Source organism: Eublepharis macularius, chromosome 14, assembly GCF_028583425.1.
Source record: "Eublepharis macularius isolate TG4126 chromosome 14, MPM_Emac_v1.0, whole genome shotgun sequence".
Lineage (NCBI taxonomy): Eukaryota > Metazoa > Chordata > Lepidosauria > Squamata > Eublepharidae > Eublepharis > Eublepharis macularius.
In genome coordinates, this window is record NC_072803.1 from 7,506,255 (window position 1) to 7,528,921 (window position 22,667).

The 22,667-nt window shown below is 48.0% G+C and overlaps 1 protein-coding gene across 1 annotated transcript; it reads left to right on the plus strand.

The window, feature by feature from the left end:
* Positions 1 to 4,866: 4,866 nt before the first annotated feature.
* Positions 4,867 to 22,453, plus strand: LOC129342485 (TLC domain-containing protein 5-like). Its single transcript, XM_054998280.1, has 3 exons — positions 4,867 to 4,943; positions 16,873 to 17,072; positions 20,681 to 22,453. Exons 2-3 carry the CDS (start codon positions 16,874 to 16,876, stop codon positions 21,217 to 21,219), a joined length of 738 nt encoding a protein of 245 aa, XP_054854255.1. The 5' UTR covers positions 4,867 to 4,943; position 16,873; the 3' UTR covers positions 21,220 to 22,453.
* Positions 22,454 to 22,667: the final 214 nt, after the last annotated feature.

A 22,667-nucleotide genomic window follows, 5' to 3' on the forward strand; every position in this document is an offset into this window, starting at 1 on the left:
TCCCATGGCCAGCGCAAGGGGTGGGAGCACGTGCACAGTGCATGCTCCTGAGGTGTGTGCCAATGGCAGGTACGCTCTGGGAGTTTGCCCCCTTCCACCAATCACTCAGCGATCGGCAGATAAGGGGGCAAATCCCCGGGAGTTTGCCCGCCACCAGCAGGCAGCTGGTAACCCTATTATTGCAACACATCTTTTCTCCACTGGTTGCTCCTACCCAATCCTAGATCCTCTATAGCAGACAGCCTGCAGGCACATTTGTTATTCTGACATAGTGTGGTGGGTGCAGCCACAAAATGGCTGCCACAAAATGGCAGCTGCAGGGGGCAGAACCAGCCATGAAATAGCTGCTACAGCTTACCTTCAGTCACATAGCGAAGATCCCTGCGCTGTGGAAGCAACTTCTGCCAAAGCAATTTTTAAAAAAACTCTGCACAGCCGATTAAATCTCCAGTGGCCAATCAGAAGCCATGCTTGGCAAAAGCCCCACTCGCCCGCACCCACTTTCTTAAAACACTTGGTGGGATCCAGGAAAGTTATCAGAGGGCACATCGGTGCCCAAGGGCACCACGTTGGGGACCGCTGCTTTACAGATTAATGCTCAAGCATATACCCATGTAGCATCCTGTGATAAGCAACTTTGATGGCTGGGAGAGGGATACATCCAGGCTCCAAGAACAGAAGGAACAAGAGCGCAAGAAAAGAACAAAGAGCAATGGAGTGGCCTAGTGGTCAGGGTGTTATGTCGGACTAAAACTGGAGAGACCCGAATTCAAATCCCTGCTAAACCATGGAACGTCCGGGGTGACCTTAGCCGGTCGCTCCATTCTCACTGTAACCTCCCTCTGGGTTATTGTGAAGTTAAAGTGGAGGAGGGAGAGTTTCCCTAAACTGTGGGAGGAAAATGTACTGGACAGATAGCCAGTGTGAGTCAATCCATGTGAGTAGCTCTTGTTTGAAATTCCTGGGAAATCTTCGGTCATTGGCAGCAGACCTGAGCCTGGGAAACTTAGCACTAAAAATCCTTCCACACGGGGTTTTCCCCCCACAATTGGCACACAGCATACCCCTGCTTTATTGGGGAGCTGCCAATGGGGAGCTGCTCCTGAGGTCCTCTCCCTTTTAAGCCGGAGCAAAGAAAAAACTCCTTTGCACCATCTTCAAAGGGAAACTGCATTCTGGAAAGGGGATGGAGCTTAGTGCCACTTGCCAAACAGTGGTGCTAAACTCTGGTATTCCCCCCTCCTTCTGGTGTTTTAGGTGGTCTTTTTGCCCTTTAAGAACTAGGAGGGCAGGAGGTTTTTGGACTGCACAGGAGACGGGCAAGATTCTTGTCAGCTTCAAAGTGAGGAGGAGGAAGGGGTTGCAGAAGGGGTTGCAGAAGGGGTTGCAGAAGGCACCAACGAGACATTTGGGGAGAGGGGCATGCATCCCTGCATGCCTCTGCCCTGCTTGCTGCTGTTTGCCCAGGGGGCATGCGGTGTGCCACCCGTGGAAAAATTCCTGTGGAAGCTGCTCATGTTGCTGATCGTCTCATCCCTTGGGAATCCAGACAGGGTGAAATCCCTGAGCCCCATTCCCGCTTAAGCTGCATCCGTGCCAGTAAAGAAACACAGGTCTTCACATCAGCAAACAAGCAGCCAGGCTGATGTTCACCAATGTACAGGTGAGTGCGCACCCAAGAACACACATGAAGCTCCCTTATTTTATTTATTTATTTTTATTTATGTCATTTATAGTCCGCTTTTTTCACTGAGAGGCAAGCTACAAGTGATGCCTGACATGAGTTGGACACGTGTCAGTTTCCCTCAAGTTTTGATGGGAAGTGTAGGCGTCCTGGTCTTGCAGTTTGGCTCTCCCTGTAAAAACCCATTTAATTGAAGTTTGCAGAGCGGTCAGTAAATGGAACGGGAGGGAGAACGTGCCGTTGGGAGGGGAGTGCAGGCATCGGGCTGTCAGCGGGCACCCCCCCCCTTCCCCTCGGCTGGGGAAATAAATCAATTAATAAAGCTGCAAGACCAGGACGCCTACAAATAAATGCAAGTTTTCAAAGACATAGCATTAGTAAGAATCCAATACAGAGTTGAAGAAATGCTAAAACAGAACATAAGCAATTCTAGGGCTGGCATTAGATAACATGAAGCACAGGTATCTCATAGGAGCACACATTTAAGATGACAGGTAGTACGTAAAGCAAGATTGTGGTGAAGTCTATGGTCTCCAACTCATTAGCGAAGCACCTGAGAGCCCCTCCCTACAATACAAAAATCTTTTTGAATAATTCGGTTTTGCATCGTTTGCAGAAAGCTAGGAAAGTGCGGGCTCTCCTGACCTCCTCAGGCAAGCCGTTCCTCAGGGTAGGGGCCACCTAGTATTGAGTCAGTTAATTGGTCCATTGAGACCAGTCTTGTCGACTTGGACGGGCAACAGCTCTCCCGGATCTCAGGCAGAGGTCTTTCTCATCACTTACTACTTGGTCCTTTTAACTGGAGATGTCGGGGCTAGAACCTGGGACCTTCTGCTCGCTGAGCAAATGCTCTATCACTGAGCCACAGTCCCTCCCTACTGCCTTAAAGGGATATTGGCAAACTGGTAAGAGAGTGCACAGAAGGTCCCAAGCTCAGCCTCTGGCATCTCCATTAGGAGCTGTCAGGGAAGACCTTTCTTTACCCGACTCTCAGGAGAGCCGTGGCCAGCCAGACTAGACAATATTGACCAACATTCCGACTCTGCAAAAGGCAGCCTCATCAAATGCCTGCACCGGGCTGCACAACTCCTGGTTGCAACTCTGGGGGGGGGGGGCTGCACGGCTTCGGAAGGGCGGAGTTGCTGCTTGCAGGATTGCGCACCTCTAGCTCACTCCGATGGAATGTCCTGGGAGAAGGCTGTGGTTTGGCAGACACATGAAATCATAGCACTCGTTCGTGATTACCAAGTGACGTCTGAACATGAGTCAGGCATCTCCTGAATGAGAAACGACACCAGGGCCTGCAAGGAGCCTTCCTGGATGGCAAGATGCTCGAAAGCACGCCGGATGCCTGGCTTCCCTCCCAATGACTGTATCTCAATTATCATTCTCCAACGTTCCTTGTCAGGCTCTCCCCTTTGATGCATGTCCTGGGAGAGGCCCTGGCCTGATGACTGACAGCTTTGGAGGGCTGGGCCTGTTCTCTGGCAGCGCCACCCCAGTGACAGCAAGGGTGACACATCAAGGAGGCTGCCTTCAGCCATCAGAGGAACAGGAGGCCACTAGCATCCCTTCTGGGGCTTGCCTGGCAGCTGGATAGACCCAGCTTAGCTTGGACCCAGCCACTGCCGCCAGTCCCGGGGCATGCAGTGTGCCCTGCTCGGGGACCTATGTGAAAGCTGACTCCCAGCCGGCCCCTTCTAGGCACCCTCTGCCCTGGAAAGTCTGTAAGGGGAAGAGGCATAGAGTGGATTCTGAAAATGCAATGGAACAGATTCCTTTGCTGTGCTCCGAAGCCCTAGAGGTCAAAGCCAATTTGGTGTAGTGGTTAAAAGCAGCAGGACTCTAATCTGGAAAGCCAGGTTTGATTCTCCACTACTCTGCTTGAAGCCAGCTGGGTGACCTTGGGCTAGTCACAGCTCTCTGAGAGCTCTCTCAGCCCACCCACCTCACAGAGTGATTGTCATGAGGATAATAACACACTTTGTAAACCGCTCTGAGTGGGCGTTAAGTTGTCCTGAAGGGTGGTATATGTTATCATTATGTTATTAAAGTCCCAGTGGACAGCCAGTGTGGTTAGTGTGCTGGACGAGGACCTGAGAGTCTCAAGTTTGAATCTTTATTCCGCTGTGGAAGGTCGCCGGGTGGCCTTGGGCCAGACATGCATTCTCAGCCCAACCTACCTCACAGGGTTGCTGTGAGGATAAAATGGAGGAGTGGAGGAGGATGTAAGCCACTCTGGGTCCTCATGGAGGGGAAAGGCAGGGAATAAATGAGGTTTTTTTTTAAAAAAAATCCACTTTCAGGATGCCATCCCAGCACGATCTTGTGCCTGTCCTTCTCTTTTCTCCCAGGGATATTAGGAGGATAAAATGGAGGAGAGGTACAAGAGAAACTGCCTGAGCTCTTTGGAAGAGGAAGGAGGGGAGAAAAATCCATCCATCAAGTATCGAAAAGAGTCCAGTAGCACCTTTAAGACTAACCAACTTTACTATAGCATAAGCTTTCGAGAATCACAGTTCTCTTCGTCGGATGCATCTGACGAAGAGAACTGTGATTCTCGAAAGCTTATGCTACAGTAAAGTTGGTTAGTCTTAAAGGTGCTACTGGACTCTTTTCGATTTTGCTACTACAGACTAACACGGCTAACTCCTCTGGATCTATTCATCAAGGATGTAACCCATTAGCTCCCTCGAACCACTTCAATGGGCCTTTTCCTTCCCCTTTTCCCCGAAATAAAATGACTTGAGCTACAAAATGCATCAGTGGCTAATTGCTACTAAGCCGCTGTTTATGGGGGATACAAACTGGTGGGCGAAATTTTAAAGGTTTTCCTGCTACGCTGTTACATCCATTCGTTTCGATTCCATCTACATGGGAATGTTTTTCTTGCCATTTTTAGCCTGCTGGTGGGAGTTTTCCCCAACGGATGGCGAGGGAAGTGCCTGCTTTTGAGCAAATAAATAAAATAAAATAAATGACTACTGGAGGGGCAGCTTTTTAAAAAGAAGCCCGCGCTGCCCCCTCCCCGGCGCTGCGATCTGTCCTCCCCGCCGGCAGGTGACCCTAAGCCGGGCGCCTCTCCGCCTGCCTTGCCTGCCTGCCTGCGATCGCCGCCGCCGCCGCTGCTGCCCGGAGCTCGATGATCTCCGGAGCCGAGAGACGCCTGCCTTCCCGGGGGCGGAGGAGCCGAGGGGAGAGCGGCCGCCGCCAGGCCTGGCCTGCCCTGCGCTTCGGGCCCGGCTCGGTGCTGCGCCAGGTACCCTCGCCAAGGAGCGCGCCCGGAAAGGGGGCGCGGGGCCGGGGCTAGCGGGGCCGGGGGCCAACCGAGGCCTCTGCCAGCCCGTCCCGAGAACCGGGGGCCCCCAGCGGGCGGATCAGTCCCGGGGCTGGGCTCCAAAGCCGGGGGCGACGGGGCGCGCAAGGGGCGCGCTTGGAAACGTGCGCAGAGCGCCGGGTCGGGCCGGGGGCTGCAAGTTGCAACTCCGAGCGAGGGGCGCACGAACCGATGCAAAGAAGAGGGGGAAGGGCCCCCTCCCCTTAGCAACCCCCCTGAACATCTAGCGTTGCCCACGTCCAGGTGGCGGCTGGAGATCTCCCGGAATTACAGCGGATCTGCAGAACAGCAGGATTGAGTCCAGTGGCAACTTAAAGGTCAACAGGATTTCCAGGTTAGGAGCTTTCGAGAGAGCTCTTCGTCAGATACAGGGAAGAGTGGAGATGCCAGGGCAGGGGACAAGGCAACCTTAATCTTTTTACTTTTTAACAACAACGTTATATTATTTTTATACCGCCCTTCGGGACAACTTAACGCCCACTCAGAGCGATTTACCATGTGTGTTATAATTATCCCAACAACAAACACCCTGTGAAGTGGGTGAGGCTGAGAGAGCTCTGAGAGAGCTGTGACTGACCCAAGGTCACCAGCTGGCTTCAAGCGGAGGAGTGGGGAACCAGACCTGGCTCTCCAGATTAGAGTCCTGCTGCTCTTAGCCACTACACCAAATGGCTCTCATAATAAAAAGGAGAGATGGGAGGGGGGAGAGACAGTGAATCGCTCAAGGATGCCGCTTAGGTTTTATGGTGGATCAAGGATATGTTGGATTTGGACCTCCCCATTTATTTCTGTTGGTGAGGGGGCAAATCTTTCAACTTCCAGGGATCTCCGTTCTTCCGTGTATCTGAAGAAAGAAGCTTTGACTCTCGAAAGCTTATACTCTAGAAAACTTGTTGGTCTCTAAGGTGCCACTGAACTCGAATGCTGCTGTTCTACTGCGGTCCAGGTGATAGAGATCAGTTCCCTTGGAGTAAATGGCTGTTGTGGAAAGTGGACTGTAGGGCGTTATGCCCCTCTGAGATCCCTGCCTTCCCAAATTCTACCCTCCCAGGCTCCACCCCCAAAATCTCCAGGAATTTCCTAACCCAAAGCTAGCAACCCTAAAATGTATTTGCAGTGGGTTCAAGAGGGACAAAAAGGAAGGCCCATGCCATACAAATAATTAACCTGCGGAATTCACTGCCATGTGATGTGACAACAGCCATCAGTTAGTTGGATTTCAAAGGGGGTTGGGGATAGATTTGTGGAGGACAGGTTTAGTGATGGCTGTTCGCTATGGTAGGTGAATGGGACTTCGGGGTTCAGAGGCCGACTGAGTCAGAGTTGTCGATCTCCAGGAAGCAGTCAGCAGGGGCGGCTGTTGCCAGCAGGCTGTGCTTGTAGGTTTCCCTGGGGCACCTGAGTAGCCACTGCTAGAAACGATATTGAGTTTGATGTTTCGTTGTTCTGATTCAGAGGGACTCTCCTTGTTTTTAATTTTTTCCTGATTCTCCTTAAAAAAAAATTAAATCTGTTTCTAACTCACCTTCCTCTAATATGTGCCCCAACTAACCACTACCACTACCCTCTTTTTTGGTATAGCAATTACTGCAATTAGCAATTAGAGCAATTCATATTGTTTATGGAATAGTCCCGGCTGTTGATCGTATTTTTTAATCTGCCTTCAGTCTCAGGGCCAAACTACAAGTGACAAATAACATTTGAACGGCAAGTGTATTGGTTGTTGGGGGTTTTCCGGGCTGTCTTGCCGTGGTCTTGGCATTGTAGTTCCTGACGTTTCGCCAGCAGCTGTGGCTGGCATCTTCAGAGGTGTAGCACCAAAAGACAGAGATCTCTCAGTGTCACAGTGTGGAAAAGATGTAGGTCATTTGTATCTACTCAGGAGGGGTGGGGTTGAGCTGAGTCATTCTGTAAGAGTTTCCCAGGGTGTGGAATGCTAATGGCGGGAGGCTTCACTGTATCCTGAGGCGGTTCTTTTGCATATGGATTGGTGCTTGATGTGCTACTCTTCTCTGCAGGGCTATTGTCGGGTGTGGAGTGTTTTGTTGGCCTGGTGTTTTTCAGAACTGGAGCCCATGCTCTGTTCATTCTTAAGGTTTCTTCTTTCCTGTTGAAGTTTTGCTTATGCTTGTGAATTTCAATGGCTTCCCTGTGCAGTCTGACCAAGTAGTTGGAAGTGTTGTCCAGTATTTTGGTGTCCTGGAATAAGATACTGTGCCCTGTTTGAGTTAGGCTATGTTCAGCCACTGCTGATTTTTCAGGCTGTCCAAGTCTGCAGTGTCTTTCATGTTCTTTTATTCTTGTCTGGATGCTACGCTTTGTGGTCCCGATGTAAACTTGTCCACAGCTGCAGGGTATACGGTATACTCCTGCAGAGGTGAGGGGATCTCTGCTGTCTTTTGCTGATCGTAGCATCTGTTGTATTTTTCGGGTGGGTCTGAATACTGCTTGAAGGTTATGCTTTTTCATAAGCTTTCCCATCTGATCAGTAATTCCTTTGATATATGGCAAAAACACTTTTCCTGTGGGAGACTGTTTTTCTTTGGTTGTTTGATTCATCCTGGGTTTGATTGCTCTTCGGATTTCATTTCTGGAGTAGCCATTTGCCTGAAGTGCGTGGTTTAGATGATTAATTTCCTCATTGAGAAAGCGCGGCTCACATATCCGTCTTGCACGATCCACTAATGTTTTCATTATGCCTCTTTTCTGTCGGGGGTGGTGATTGGAGTTTTTGTGTAAGTACCGATCAGTGTGAGTTGGTTTCCTGTAGACCTTGTGACCTAACTGAAAGTTTGCTTTGCGGATGACCAAGGTATCCAGGAATGAGAGTTTTCCCTCACTTTCTTTCTCCATTGTGAATTGTATGTTCAGGTGGATGTTGTTGAGATGATTCAAAAACTCCCTCAATTCTTCCTCCCCATGGCTCCAAATGATGAATGTATCATCCACAAACCGGAACCATACACTGGGTTTGTGGGGTGCTGATTCTAGAGCTGTTTTTTCAAAATGTTCCATGTAGAAGTTTGCTATAACTGGGCTGAGTGGGCTCCCCATGGCCACCCCATCCATCTGTTCATAGAATTCGTTGTCCCATTGGAAGTAACTGGTTGTCAGACAATGATGGAATAAGGCTGTTACATCCTCTGGGAAAATCTGATTAATCAGTGCAATAGTGTCTTTTACTGGAACCTTGGTAAACAGGGATACAACATCAAAACTGACAAGTATGTCTTGTGGATTGAGTTTCAGAGAACTGATTTTGTTGATGAAATCTGCTGAATCTTTGATGTAAGACGAGGTTTTCCCGATGTGGTCCTGCAGGAGATCTGCCAGATGTCTAGCTAATTCATATGTCGGTGAACCAATGGCACTCACAATGGGTCGGAGTGGGACTGAATCTTTATGTATTTTGGGGAGTCCATATAGTCTAGGTGGCTGTGCTTCTGTCTTGCATAGTTTGCTGTGCGTGTCGGGATGTAGTGAGGAATTCTTGATCAGCGCATTTGTTAGCCTGGTGATTTTGCAAGTGGGATCTCGTTTTAGTTTTTTGTAGGTGGAGGGGTCCAGGAGTTCCTTAATCTTCTTTTTGTATTCCTCCGTTTTCATGATCACTGTAGCATTGCCTTTATCAGCTGGTAGAATGATGATGTCTGGATCTGCATTGAGGGTCTTGATGGCATTTCTCTCCTTGCGTGTTACATTGCTGGTGGGAAGCTTTGCCTTTCGTAGAATCCTGGCTGTCTCTCCTCTTATTTCCTCAGCTTCCTCTTCAGGTAGATGACGGATGGCAGCTTCTACATTTGCAATGATGTCTTCCACAGGAATTCTGGTGGGGGTGACTGCAAAGTTTCCTCCCTTTGCCAAGATGGAGGTTTCTTCTGGTGAGAGTTGACGGTCTGTCAGATTGATGACAATGCGTGCATTGTCGAGCATTGGGCTTGTCTGTCTTTTTTCCTGTAGTTTGTTAAACTTCTGCTTCTGTCTGGATGTGTGGTTGGTAAACACTTGTTCCATCTTCCTGTAGGTGAGATTATCGACCTTGTCCCAATCCTGACTTCTCATTTTATGGCTGGTGTTGATATGCAAGCAAAATAGCTCCTTGTCTGTGGCAGCAAGTTCTCTGCGGGTAGTGTGGATTCTCTCACGTAAGAGGGCCTGTTCTAGACGGTCATAAATGCGGTTCGCCTGTGTGGTTTTGAAGATTCTTTTAGTTGTGAGAAAGGATGGAATGGTTCTTGTGTCCCTGCAGCGTAGAAGAAAGGTCAAAGAACAGAGTAGATGTGCTTTCTTGTTCCGAAGTATTTCCAATCTTCGGGTCTGTTGGAATGTTTCCTCCCCGTAGAGGTGTTCGATGTATTGTCGAAGGCTTTCACGGCCGGAGAACGATGGTTGTTGGGGGTTTTCCGGGCTGTCTTGCCGTGGTCTTGGCATTGTAGTTCCTGACGTTTCGCCAGCAGCTGTGGCTGGCATCTTCAGAGGTGTAGCACCAAAAGACAGAGATCTCTCAGTGTCACAGTGTGGAAAAGATGTAGGTCATTTGTATCTACTCAGGAGGGGTGGGGTTGAGCTGAGTCATTCTGTAAGAGTTTCCCAGGGTGTGGAATGCTAATGGCGGGAGGCTTCACTGTATCCTGAGGCGGTTCTTTTGCATATGGATTGGTGCTTGATGTGCTAATCTTCTCTGCAGGGCTATTGTCGGGTGTGGAGTGTTTTGTTGGCCTGGTGTTTTTCAGAACTGGAGCCCATGCTCTGTTCATTCTTAAGGTTTCTTCTTTCCTGTTGAAGTTTTGCTTATGCTTGTGAATTTCAATGGCTTCCCTGTGCAGTCTGACCAAGTAGTTGGAAGTGTTGTCCAGTATTTTGGTGTCCTGGAATAAGATACTGTGCCCTGTTTGAGTTAGGCTATGTTCAGCCACTGCTGATTTTTCAGGCTGTCCAAGTCTGCAGTGTCTTTCATGTTCTTTTATTCTTGTCTGGATGCTACGCTTTGTGGTCCCGATGTAAACTTGTCCACAGCTGCAGGGTATACGGTATACTCCTGCAGAGGTGAGGGGATCTCTGCTGTCTTTTGCTGATCGTAGCATCTGTTGTATTTTTCGGGTGGGTCTGAATACTGCTTGAAGGTTATGCTTTTTCATAAGCTTTCCCATCTGATCAGTAATTCCTTTGATATATGGCAAAAACACTTTTCCTGTGGGAGACTGTTTTTCTTTGGTTGTTTGATTCATCCTGGGTTTGATTGCTCTTCGGATTTCATTTCTGGAGTAGCCATTTGCCTGAAGTGCGTGGTTTAGATGATTAATTTCCTCATTGAGAAAGCGCGGCTCACATATCCGTCTTGCACGATCCACTAATGTTTTCATTATGCCTCTTTTCTGTCGGGGGTGGTGATTGGAGTTTTTGTGTAAGTACCGATCAGTGTGAGTTGGTTTCCTGTAGACCTTGTGACCTAACTGAAAGTTTGCTTTGCGGATGACCACAAAGCAAACCCACCCGAAAAGCAGACCCACCCGAAAAATACAACAGATGCTACGATCAGCAAAAGACAGCAGAGATCCCCTCACCTCTGCAGGAGTATACCGTATACCCTGCAGCTGTGGGCAAGTTTACATCGGGACCACAAAGCGTAGCATCCAGACAAGAATAAAAGAACATGAAAGACACTGCAGACTTGGACAGCCTGAAAAATCAGCAGTGGCTGAACATAGCCTAACTCAAACAGGGCACAGTATCTTATTCCAGGACACCAAAATACTGGACAACACTTCCAACTACTTTGTCAGACTGCACAGGGAAGCCATTGAAATTCACAAGCATAAGCAAAACTTCAACAGGAAAGAAGAAACCTTAAGAATGAACAGAGCATGGGCTCCAGTTCTGAAAAACACCAGGCCAACAAAACACTCCACACCCGACAATAGCCCTGCAGAGAAGATTAGCACATCAAGCACCAATCCATATGCAAAAGAACCGCCTCAGGATACAGTGAAGCCTCCCGCCATTAGCATTCCACACCCTGGGAAACTCTTACAGAATGACTCAGCTCAACCCCACCCCTCCTGAGTAGATACAAATGACCTACATCTTTTCCACACTGTGACACTGAGAGATCTCTGTCTTTTGGTGCTACACCTCTGAAGATGCCAGCCACAGCTGCTGGCGAAACGTCAGGAACTACAATGCCAAGACCACGGCAAGACAGCCCGGAAAACCCCCAACAACCATCGTTCTCCGGCCGTGAAAGCCTTCGACAATACATCGAACACCTCTACGGGGAGGAAACATTCCAACAGACCCGAAGATTGGAAATACTTCGGAACAAGAAAGCACATCTACTCTGTTCTTTGACCTTTCTTCTACGCTGCAGGGACACAAGAACCATTCCATCCTTTCTCACAACTAAAAGAATCTTCAAAACCACACAGGCGAACCGCATTTATGACCGTCTAGAACAGGCCCTCTTACGTGAGAGAATCCACACTACCCGCAGAGAACTTGCTGCCACAGACAAGGAGCTATTTTGCTTGCATATCAACACCAGCCATAAAATGAGAAGTCAGGATTGGGACAAGGTCGATAATCTCACCTACAGGAAGATGGAACAAGTGTTTACCAACCACACATCCAGACAGAAGCAGAAGTTTAACAAACTACAGGAAAAAAGACAGACAAGCCCAATGCTCGACAATGCACGCATTGTCATCAATCTGACAGACCGTCAACTCTCACCAGAAGAAACCTCCATCTTGGCAAAGGGAGGAAACTTTGCAGTCACCCCCACCAGAATTCCTGTGGAAGACATCATTGCAAATGTAGAAGCTGCCATCCGTCATCTACCTGAAGAGGAAGCTGAGGAAATAAGAGGAGAGACAGCCAGGATTCTACGAAAGGCAAAGCTTCCCACCAGCAATGTAACACGCAAGGAGAGAAATGCCATCAAGACCCTCAATGCAGATCCAGACATCATCATTCTACCAGCTGATAAAGGCAATGCTACAGTGATCATGAAAACGGAGGAATACAAAAAGAAGATTAAGGAACTCCTGGACCCCTCCACCTACAAAAAACTAAAACGAGATCCCACTTGCAAAATCACCAGGCTAACAAATGCGCTGATCAAGAATTCCTCACTACATCCCGACACGCACAGCAAACTATGCAAGACAGAAGCACAGCCACCTAGACTATATGGACTCCCCAAAATACATAAAGATTCAGTCCCACTCCGACCCATTGTGAGTGCCATTGGTTCACCGACATATGAATTAGCTAGACATCTGGCAGATCTCCTGCAGGACCACATCGGGAAAACCTCGTCTTACATCAAAGATTCAGCAGATTTCATCAACAAAATCAGTTCTCTGAAACTCAATCCACAAGACATACTTGTCAGTTTTGATGTTGTATCCCTGTTTACCAAGGTTCCAGTAAAAGACACTATTGCACTGATTAATCAGATTTTCCCAGAGGATGTAACAGCCTTATTCCATCATTGTCTGACAACCAGTTACTTCCAATGGGACAACGAATTCTATGAACAGATGGATGGGGTGGCCATGGGGAGCCCACTCAGCCCAGTTATAGCAAACTTCTACATGGAACATTTTGAAAAAACAGCTCTAGAATCAGCACCCCACAAACCCAGTGTATGGTTCCGGTTTGTGGATGATACATTCATCATTTGGAGCCATGGGGAGGAAGAATTGAGGGAGTTTTTGAATCATCTCAACAACATCCACCTGAACATACAATTCACAATGGAGAAAGAAAGTGAGGGAAAACTCTCATTCCTGGATACCTTGGTCATCCGCAAAGCAAACTTTCAGTTAGGTCACAAGGTCTACAGGAAACCAACTCACACTGATCGGTACTTACACAAAAACTCCAATCACCACCCCCGACAGAAAAGAGGCATAATGAAAACATTAGTGGATCGTGCAAGACGGATATGTGAGCCGCGCTTTCTCAATGAGGAAATTAATCATCTAAACCACGCACTTCAGGCAAATGGCTACTCCAGAAATGAAATCCGAAGAGCAATCAAACCCAGGATGAATCAAACAACCAAAGAAAAACAGTCTCCCACAGGAAAAGTGTTTTTGCCATATATCAAAGGAATTACTGATCAGATGGGAAAGCTTATGAAAAAGCATAACCTTCAAGCAGTATTCAGACCCACCCGAAAAATACAACAGATGCTACGATCAGCAAAAGACAGCAGAGATCCCCTCACCTCTGCAGGAGTATACCGTATACCCTGCAGCTGTGGACAAGTTTACATCGGGACCACAAAGCGTAGCATCCAGACAAGAATAAAAGAACATGAAAGACACTGCAGACTTGGACAGCCTGAAAAATCAGCAGTGGCTGAACATAGCCTAACTCAAACAGGGCACAGTATCTTATTCCAGGACACCAAAATACTGGACAACACTTCCAACTACTTGGTCAGACTGCACAGGGAAGCCATTGAAATTCACAAGCATAAGCAAAACTTCAACAGGAAAGAAGAAACCTTAAGAATGAACAGAGCATGGGCTCCAGTTCTGAAAAACACCAGGCCAACAAAACACTCCACACCCGACAATAGCCCTGCAGAGAAGATTAGCACATCAAGCACCAATCCATATGCAAAAGAACCGCCTCAGGATACAGTGAAGCCTCCCGCCATTAGCATTCCACACCCTGGGAAACTCTTACAGAATGACTCAGCTCAACCCCACCCCTCCTGAGTAGATACAAATGACCTACATCTTTTCCACACTGTGACACTGAGAGATCTCTGTCTTTTGGTGCTACACCTCTGAAGATGCCAGCCACAGCTGCTGGCGAAACGTCAGGAACTACAATGCCAAGACCACGGCAAGACAGCCCGGAAAACCCCCAACAACCATCGTTCTCCGGCCGTGAAAGCCTTCGACAATACATCGGCAAGTGTATTCCTCCCTGTTCACTTGCCCTCCACTTGCTCTCCACTCGATCCACTTGCCGTTCAAGTGTCATTTGTAGCTTGGACCTCAATAAGAAAGGTATACTATAAATAATGTAAGTAAATAAATGGAAGCCAAACAGAGTGAAACCAGAAATTAAGCACTGCGTCCCACAACTTGGAACAGGAAAATATAAGATGCCCTTTATTTGTGTATATGTGTATTTTGCATACCTTCCTCCCTCATCTGTTGTGCAGTTGTTCCTTGGAAAAAGAGAGACAGAGAGAGAGAAAGAGAAACCAAAACAGATTTTCCGAAATCTCAAGAAATCAGGTCTGGAGTGAAATGTATAACCTGAGTGCCTTTACTGCTTTTATGCATGTTGCTTCTGAGCTGGCAGGTGGTTCTTTTAACTGGTTTAGCTGGGACTCATTGTGGCTAAGGCTACTCCAGCAGGCCCCAGTCAATGTTATTTTCCCGGCCAGTTGTCAGGAATGAAGGAACATGCCAGAAAGCCAAAATCCAACAAGCATTCCTTTTCTGCCATGTGCATGAAGGAATCCCACCCCAGTCAACCTTTTGCCATCTCTTGCCAAGTCTCTGAGCCGCTGCTGCCTCGATGGAGCAATGCAGGCCGCCAGACTCCACGGCCCGGTGGGCAATCTCTGTACAAGCAAAAAAAGCATATCCTTCACAAAGGAAAGAGACTTTGCATACGCTCAGAGGCGCTTAGCCTCAGGTGCCAGGATTTTTGTAAACAGTATTTGGCAACCTTGAATGCTATCCTTCTATTTGGTCTTGTTGGTACTTTTTTGAAAAAAATAGCAGTGCAGCCATCATCCGCCCTTCTGAGTCCACTGAAGTCAATAGGCTGAGGGCCAAGCTACAAATGACACTTGAACGGCAAGTGTATTTCTCCCTGTTCACTTGCCCTCCACTCAATCCACTTGCCGTTCAAGTGTCATTCGTCACTTGTAGCTTGGCCCTTAGAAGGAGGTACGTTACTCCATTAAGGATTGTTGCATTTTCTTTTGTCTTTGATGTGTTCAAAATGTTTTTCAGAGTTCATTTTGAAAGCCAGATTGTTAAGTGCAAAGAGAAGGAATGGGTTTTGAGAAGGATGAGTTTGGATTTTATAATAATTTGCATTTAGGCAGGCTATGGAAAGAAGGGAGAGAATACCTGTCATGGCGGCACTTCTGCAACAAATGGAATTTTAAACCTATATTTCCAAGGGGAAAAACAGGCTTTGGGTTGGGAAGTAAGGCCTGTATTAGTGTTCTCCAAACAGGATGGGTGCTCAGATCTGTTTTTTTCTTCCTCTCTCTTGGACAAATGCAAAGAATGATCATGCCCAAGGCTTTTTTTTCTGGGAAAAGAGGTGGTGGAACTCAAGACCGCACAATGACGTCACTTTGGGTCAGCTGGAACAAGGGGGAGGGGTTAAAGTGTCAATTGCCCTCTGTGAAAATGGTCACATGGCCGGTGGCCCCGCCCCCTGATCTCCAGACAGAGGGGAGTTTAGATTGCCCTCTGCACCGCTGCACGGAGGGCAATCTAAACTCCCCTCTGTCTGGAGATCGGGGGGCGGGGCCACTGGCCATGTGACCATTTTTAAGAGGTGCCGGAACTCCGTTCCACCGCATTCCAGCTGAAAAAAAGCCCTGATTGTGCCACAGTCTTGAGGAGAGAAACTGTTCTCTCTCTCAACAGTTTCACCCAGTGAAACTGATTAGTAAATATTCGCACCATGCAGAGTTAACCTACAGAATTCACTACTGTGATGCGATGACGGTCCCAAGCTTAAATGACTTTGAGAAAAGACAAATTCATTGCGGAAAGGTATGGCAGTGACAGGTAACCCTGAGGGCTAAATGGAACCTCCATGTTCAGAGACAGCGTACCTCTGACTCAGTACCCCGGGAGGTAATGGGGGAAGGCTGCTGTTTGCCTCCTGTTGGAGATGTTCTTGTGCAAAAGTGATTTCTGTGCTAAAAGGTGGGTAAAGTTTCTTCCAGTGGGGCTGCATCTTTGACTCTGTTCCCCCTCCGCAACGGTTATCCGATCAACAACGATCAGCTCTGGGGCTGCAGTGCTGTCCAGTATTCAGTGCCCATCCTCCTATCTTGCAGAACAGATGGAAATAAATAAATAAAGGAAGGCAGCCCTCCCCAGACCCCCCTTGCCCCTCTACCTGCCAATCCTCCCCAGACCCCTTCTGCCTCTCCACCCTCTCCAAACCCCCATTGGGGTATAATATATACCCCATGGGGAATAATTGTCCCCATTATTCCCTATGAGCAATCATGTTTCCCATTATTCTCTATGGGCAATTACTGTTTTCATTATTCCCTAAGGGGAAGTATGGTTTCCATTATTCCCCATGGGCAATCACTGTCCCCATTATTCCCTATGGGCAATCATGGTTTCCATTATTCCCTAAGGGTGATCGCTCTCTCCATTATAGGCAGGCAGGCAGGTTTACAGGTGCAGCTACCCAGAACTAAGTCTCACTTTATTCAGCTGGGCTTATTTCCAGGCAAGTGAGCATAGGACTGCAGGCTACATAACATTGCAAAGCAGCTGATTTTTCTGGGTCAAAAATTTTGGAGTGACGCTTGCTGAGCAAAGGCGACAAGGGTTGATACCTGGGAGTCTAATTCTCTGCATTTTTATCCTGTCCTCCTTCCAAGGACCTCAAGACAGCATAGATTGAGTACATGGTTCTTCTCCCTCTATTTTATCCTCACAGCAGCCCTGTGAGGTAGGTTAGGTTGAGGAAGAGTAACAGCTCAATAGCAGAATGGGGATTTGAATCTCTGTCCTAGTCCAACACACTGACTGCTACACCACACCTGCAAATAGTCCTTGCAAAATCTGGGGGATTTAATTCTTGCTCCCTTCCACCTGTCCCACTGCAGAATGGTGGCTTCCATGTTCCTCCGGGTGGCCTTCAGCCTGGTTGGCTGGTTCTTCCTCTACACCTGGTCTTGCCATCGGTTCAAGGACCGCACCTACGAGTGGAGCTGCCGGTTGGTCACTCTGACGCACGGAGTCCTCGCCACTTGCCTCTCTGGCTACATTGGCTTCATCGACGGCCCATGGCCGATGTCTTATCCAGGTACGTTCTCATCGTTCTGCCTTGGATGGAGCGTTGGTTCAGCAGTCACTAACAGTCAAATCCTAAACAGAGTTATTCCAGACGGGAGTAACTCTGGTTAGAATTACACTGAAAAAACGGCAAACTTGGAGAAAGTAAAACAGGCCCGTTCGGTGTATCAGGAAAGAGGCAGAATTGTAGTGCCTTTACATAAATCTGTGGTGCGGCCATGCTCAGATTATTGTGCACCGCTCTGGTCAACCCATCTCAGAAAGGAGACAGTAGAGATAAATGAATGAACAAGCTAAATGATGGATGGGTTGAAGCATCTTCGCCACAAGGAAAACCTAAACCATTTAAAGCTTTCTAGCCAGCAACAAGATCGGAGAGATTGGCAGGGAGGTGCTAAAGTTTTATAAAACTATGAACTATTTGTAAAGGGGGATTTTTTTTCTTCTGTCTCATGAATGCCTGAAGCTGCCTTGTTGAACCAGATCATCGGTCCATCAAGGTCCGTATTGTCTGCTCAGACTGGCAGCCGCTCTTCAGGGTCTCAGGTCTTCCACATCACCTTCCTCCTGGTTCTTTTAACTGGAGATGCCGGGGATTGAACCTGGGCCTTTCTGCATGCCAAACAGATGCTCTGCCACTGAGCTGTAGCCCTTTCCCTTGGATCACAGCTGAGCAGCTTCTGTAAAACTGCTAGCACCGTGGAGGTTTGGCTTGGCTCCTGTAAAAATGAGAAGCTGCCTGCTACTGAATCAGACCGTTGGTCCATCAAGACCGTATAACACCTATACTATGGCAGCTGCATTGGGTGCCAGTGGAGTACCGGATCAGATTCAAGGTTTTAGTACTAACCTATAAAGCCCTAAGCGGACTGGGACCAGCATATCTGCAGGACCACCTGTCCTTATATACACCCAGGGCTTTTTTTCAGCTGGAACGTGGCGGAATGGAGTTCTGGCACCTCTTTAAAATGGTCACATGGCTGGTGGCCACGCCCCCTGATCTCCAGACAGAGGGGAGTTGAGATTGCCGTCTGCGCCACTGGCACGGAGGGCAATCGAAACTCCCCTCTGTCTGGAGATCAGGGGGCGGGGCCACCAGCCATGTGACCATTTTCACCAAGGGCGATTTAAACTTTAAAAAACTCCCCCCTTGTTTCAGCTGACCCAAAGTGACGTCATTGTGCGGTCCTGAGTTCCGCCATTGAGTTCCACCACCTCTTTTCCCAGAAACAAAGCCCTGTATACACCCCAGAGGACACTTTGATCATCAGATAAACGGCTATTGGTGGTCCCTGGCCCCAGGGAGGACCACCTGGCCTTGACCAGAGCCAGGGCCTTTTCGGTCCTGGGCCCAGCCTGGTGGAACTCTCTGTTTCTTGAAACTAGAGCCTGGCAGGATTTGTTGTCCTTCCCCCTGGCCTGTAAGACAGAGATGTTCCGCCAGGTGTATGGATGAGGCTGGGCCTGGTCTCTGCCGGCCATGTGGGGGGACGGAATGGATGAATGCTTAAATCCACCCCCCCCCCAAGATGTCTTCTTTTACCACTATTCTGTTTTTAGAACTCTGTTTTATCCAAGTGAAGACAAGTTAAAGCCATATGTTGCCACCTTCTTGATACCTTCTTAATTTTTTTTTAAATGTAAATTGCGATTTTAATGTGGGTTATGGTTTTAAGAAATTGTAAATTGCTGTTGTGTTATGACTGTTTTTTTAATTGATGTAATCCAACTCGAACTGGTTCACGGTGAGGACAGAATAGAAATATAATGGAATAAATAAATAAATCGGTATTCTCTATTCTGACTGGCAGCGTCTTTCCAGGATCTCAGGCAAAGGTCTTTCACATCACCTGCTACTTGAGACTTTTATCCGGAGACGCTGGGGATGCAATTTAACAGAGGTCTCAAGGGGGATCCTTTCTTTTCCTTTTATTCCCTTAGAAGTTCGTCGATTCATAAATCTTGAGCAGCAGAAAATACTTATTCCTTAGTTTTTGGATGCAGGGTCTGAAGGGACTGAAACATATTTTGCAATGGCTAAAGTAAATTTAGGATCCTTATCACAAAGCAAAAGAGCCAGCATTTCTGGAGAATAAGAAGATGGTTGATTAATTAAAGGCACAATATAGTGATCCCTTAGATTTTCAAAGAACCTACATTCGAGCAGGGCATGAAAGGATGTATCAATCCTATTAAGGCCACAGGGGCAAATTCTGTTGGAATAAGGCCTGTTTAAACATCTTCCCTGTAAAACCATTATGGGTGTAATATTCAATCTTGCAAGAAACGAGGTATCTACAGTATCATGGGATGGTAAGATAGTACATATAGGGGGTGTTGATTCAAGGGGGTCCAGCCAAGGCCTAGTAATATTATTACAGAAATTAAATAGAATTTTTCTTTCACGCGTTTTGTGGGATTGGGGAGTGAGGCTGTGGGATGTTTATACTGGGACCAGATAAATAACGATTGGGCTCTGCTTTCCCTGAATATGTGATGAAAAAGTGGTGCACCAGTAGCTAAATGTTGGAGATTTTCTCAATTTGTTTCATTTGTACAGGTGGTTTCATTCAGACCTCTTCTGAAACCTGCTGGTTTTTTTTTCATCTGCAGAAGTTGTCCTATTTTTATAGTATAATGAAATGAAATCCTGTCCTCAAGTCATAGTTGACTTATGGCGACCCCTAGTGGGGTTTTCACAGCAAGAGACTAACAGAGGTGGGTTTTGCCTCTGCAGCCCTGGTCTTCGTTGGAGGTCTCCCATCCAATTACTAACCAACACTGATCCTGCTTAGCTTCTGAGATCTGATGAGATCAGGCTCCCCTGAGCTATCCAGACCAGCGCAAGGAACCATCAAAACATGGGACATTTCCACACTACTCACCTTCTTCCGAAATGGGGCACAATGTCACGAAAAAAATGTGGAAGAAAGCGTGTTCTCGCGCGAGTTTTGCGCGACGTCGAGAAGACACTATCTTCCGCATTTTTTTCATAACGTTGCACCCTGTTCCGGAAGAAGATGAGTGGTGTGGAAACGGCCATGCTGTCCCATTACCTGCATTCCACATGACTGGCATCACACAATTTTGCTGATTGTGTCGCTTGGCTTTCGGATCAGGGGCAGGAATCACAGTTCCTTACATCCGGAGTCCGCTGAGATTATTGCTGAGGGCTGAGGGCCTTGGGAATGTTTAGTTTGGAGAAGAGGAGGTTGAGGGGGGACATGATTGCTCTCTTTAAATATTTGAAAGGCTGTCATTTGGAGGAGGGCAGGGAGCTGTTCCAGTTGGCAGCAGAGGGTAGGATGCGAAGCAATGGGCTAAAACTACATGCACAAAGGTACCGGCTGGATATTAGGAAAAACTTTTTCACGGTCAGTGTAGTTCAAAAGTGGAATCAGCTGCCTAGGGAGGTGGTGAGCTCCCCCTCACTGGCAGTTTTCAAGAAGAGGCTGGATGAATACTTGTCAGAGATGCTTTAGGCTGATCCTGCACTGGGCAGGGGGTTGGACTAGATGGTCTGTATGGCCCCTTCCAACTATGATTCTATGATTCTATTGCTCTCTGCTCTTGCCGGCTGAATATGGATTTTCTTGACTTCTGTTTTTCCCTTTTCAGGATTGCCCAACACTCCTCTCCAGATCCATGCGTTGTGTATCAGCTTGGGCTACTTCCTGTTTGACCTGGGCTGGTGCGTCTACTTCCAGGCCGAAGGGGCACTGATGCTCGCCCATCACACGGTGAGTATCGCAGGGATCACCGTGTCCCTAGTCCTGGGCGAGTCAGCCGCGGAAGTCAACGCCGTCATCTTTGGCAGCGAGATCACCAATCCACTCCTGCAGACCCGGTGGTTTCTCCGGGAGAAGGGTCTGTACCACAGCTTCACAGGAGACGTGGTGGATTTCTTCTTCGTGGTGCTCTTTACGGGAGTACGGATTGGGGTCGGGGCCCGGTTGATGTACTGCGTGCTGATGTCCCCCAAGCCCAAGTGGTTCATCAAGTTGGGAGGCGTGATCATGTATGCCGTTTCTTGGGTCTTCATGGTTAGCATCTGTCGATTTGCCCGACGAAAAAGCATAAAGAAGTACCATGCCTGGAGGAGTCGGTTCAGCCGAGAGATGAACTTGAATGCCAACGGGCATCTGAAGAGCCATTGACCCCCAACCCCCGGGTCAGATCCACATGCGTCATCTGGAGGCCAAAGGTGTGCAAGGTCCTGGTCTGCAGGACCACTTTTGAGAAGTGAGCCGCATGAGAGCAAAGATACAGCACAGTGTAGTGGGTAGAGTTTTGGCCTAGCATGGAGGAGTCCTGCGTTCGAATCCCCGCTTGGTTCACTGAATGACCTCAAGTCAGCCATTTTCTCTCAGATGAGCTTATCTCACAGGGTTGTTGTGAGGATAAAACCGCATCACTTTCACCTTTGCTGCCCCGAGCTTCTTACAGGAACAGCGGTATACAAATGTGGAAAGTGTTGTCACTGCAGAGACAAGCGGGGTGGGTTTTATCCCTGGTATAACTCCACCGACATTAGTACGTTTGCACTGTAGAAACTTTTCTGCGCAGCGCAAGGTACTGGGACGGTGCACGCTATAAGCAAAGGGCTAGTTGGCACACTGGAATTGCTTGTGCTCAGGGTGAGCGTATAGGATGAATGCCCTCAGCCACTGACTCCTCCAACACTGCCATAACCTCAAGAGGAGTTTAAATCAAGGTGCATACATTCCAGTCTTTGTGGCACTGCACACTGTACACGCCTGGTGCGTTACTCATAATTTATTTATGTATGTATTTATTTATTTAGAGAATGCATATGCTGCCTCTCTAGATTGAAGGTCTCTAACCCCCTTGCCAAGCCATTGTTCTATTGTTTCAATAGATATGGTGCTTTTAAAATAGTCTCGGGAGTTGTTCCAGCAGTAAACTGCCAGTTTAAATACCATTATGTAAACATAAGGTCAACACCCTTAGGACACAAGGGTAACTCTTAGCTTCTGATGGCTTTTTATTTTTGTATTCAGCCAGCCATTTATTGGATGTTAGCAACCAGAGGACCAAATCAGTGTTAGTGCGTTGTTAGGGGAAAGACGGGTATTTGGGATTTCTGACCTTCCCTCCCCAACTCCCTATCCCATGCTTAGTTCCACCTGAACAGCAAGATTCAACTTTATGCATTCCACTTCTGGCCCTTGGCCACAGGGTTCGTCTGTTGGTGTTGTGAACAGAAACTGCCTCATAAACTCCGCTGGCCAGGTTTCAAATACAGCCAAAGTTTGGCTGTGACCTTCCTTTATAGCAACAGTTAATTTGGTCCTAGAAGTTAGACATGGCAGATGCCTCCGACATTCTAGACCTCTGTACAGGGCTTTTTTTCAGCAGGAATGTGGTGGAACGGAGTTCCGGAACCTCTTGAAAATGGCCACATGGCTGGTGGCCCCGCCCCCCAATCTCCAGAGGGCAATCTAAACTCCCTGGAGATCGGGGGGCGGGGCCACCAGCCATGTGACCATTTTCTCAGAGGGCAACCCACTGAGTTCCACCACCTCTTTTCCCGGAAAAAAAGCCCTGCCTCTGTGTAGGAAAGGTGATTCTGTATCCCCCCATC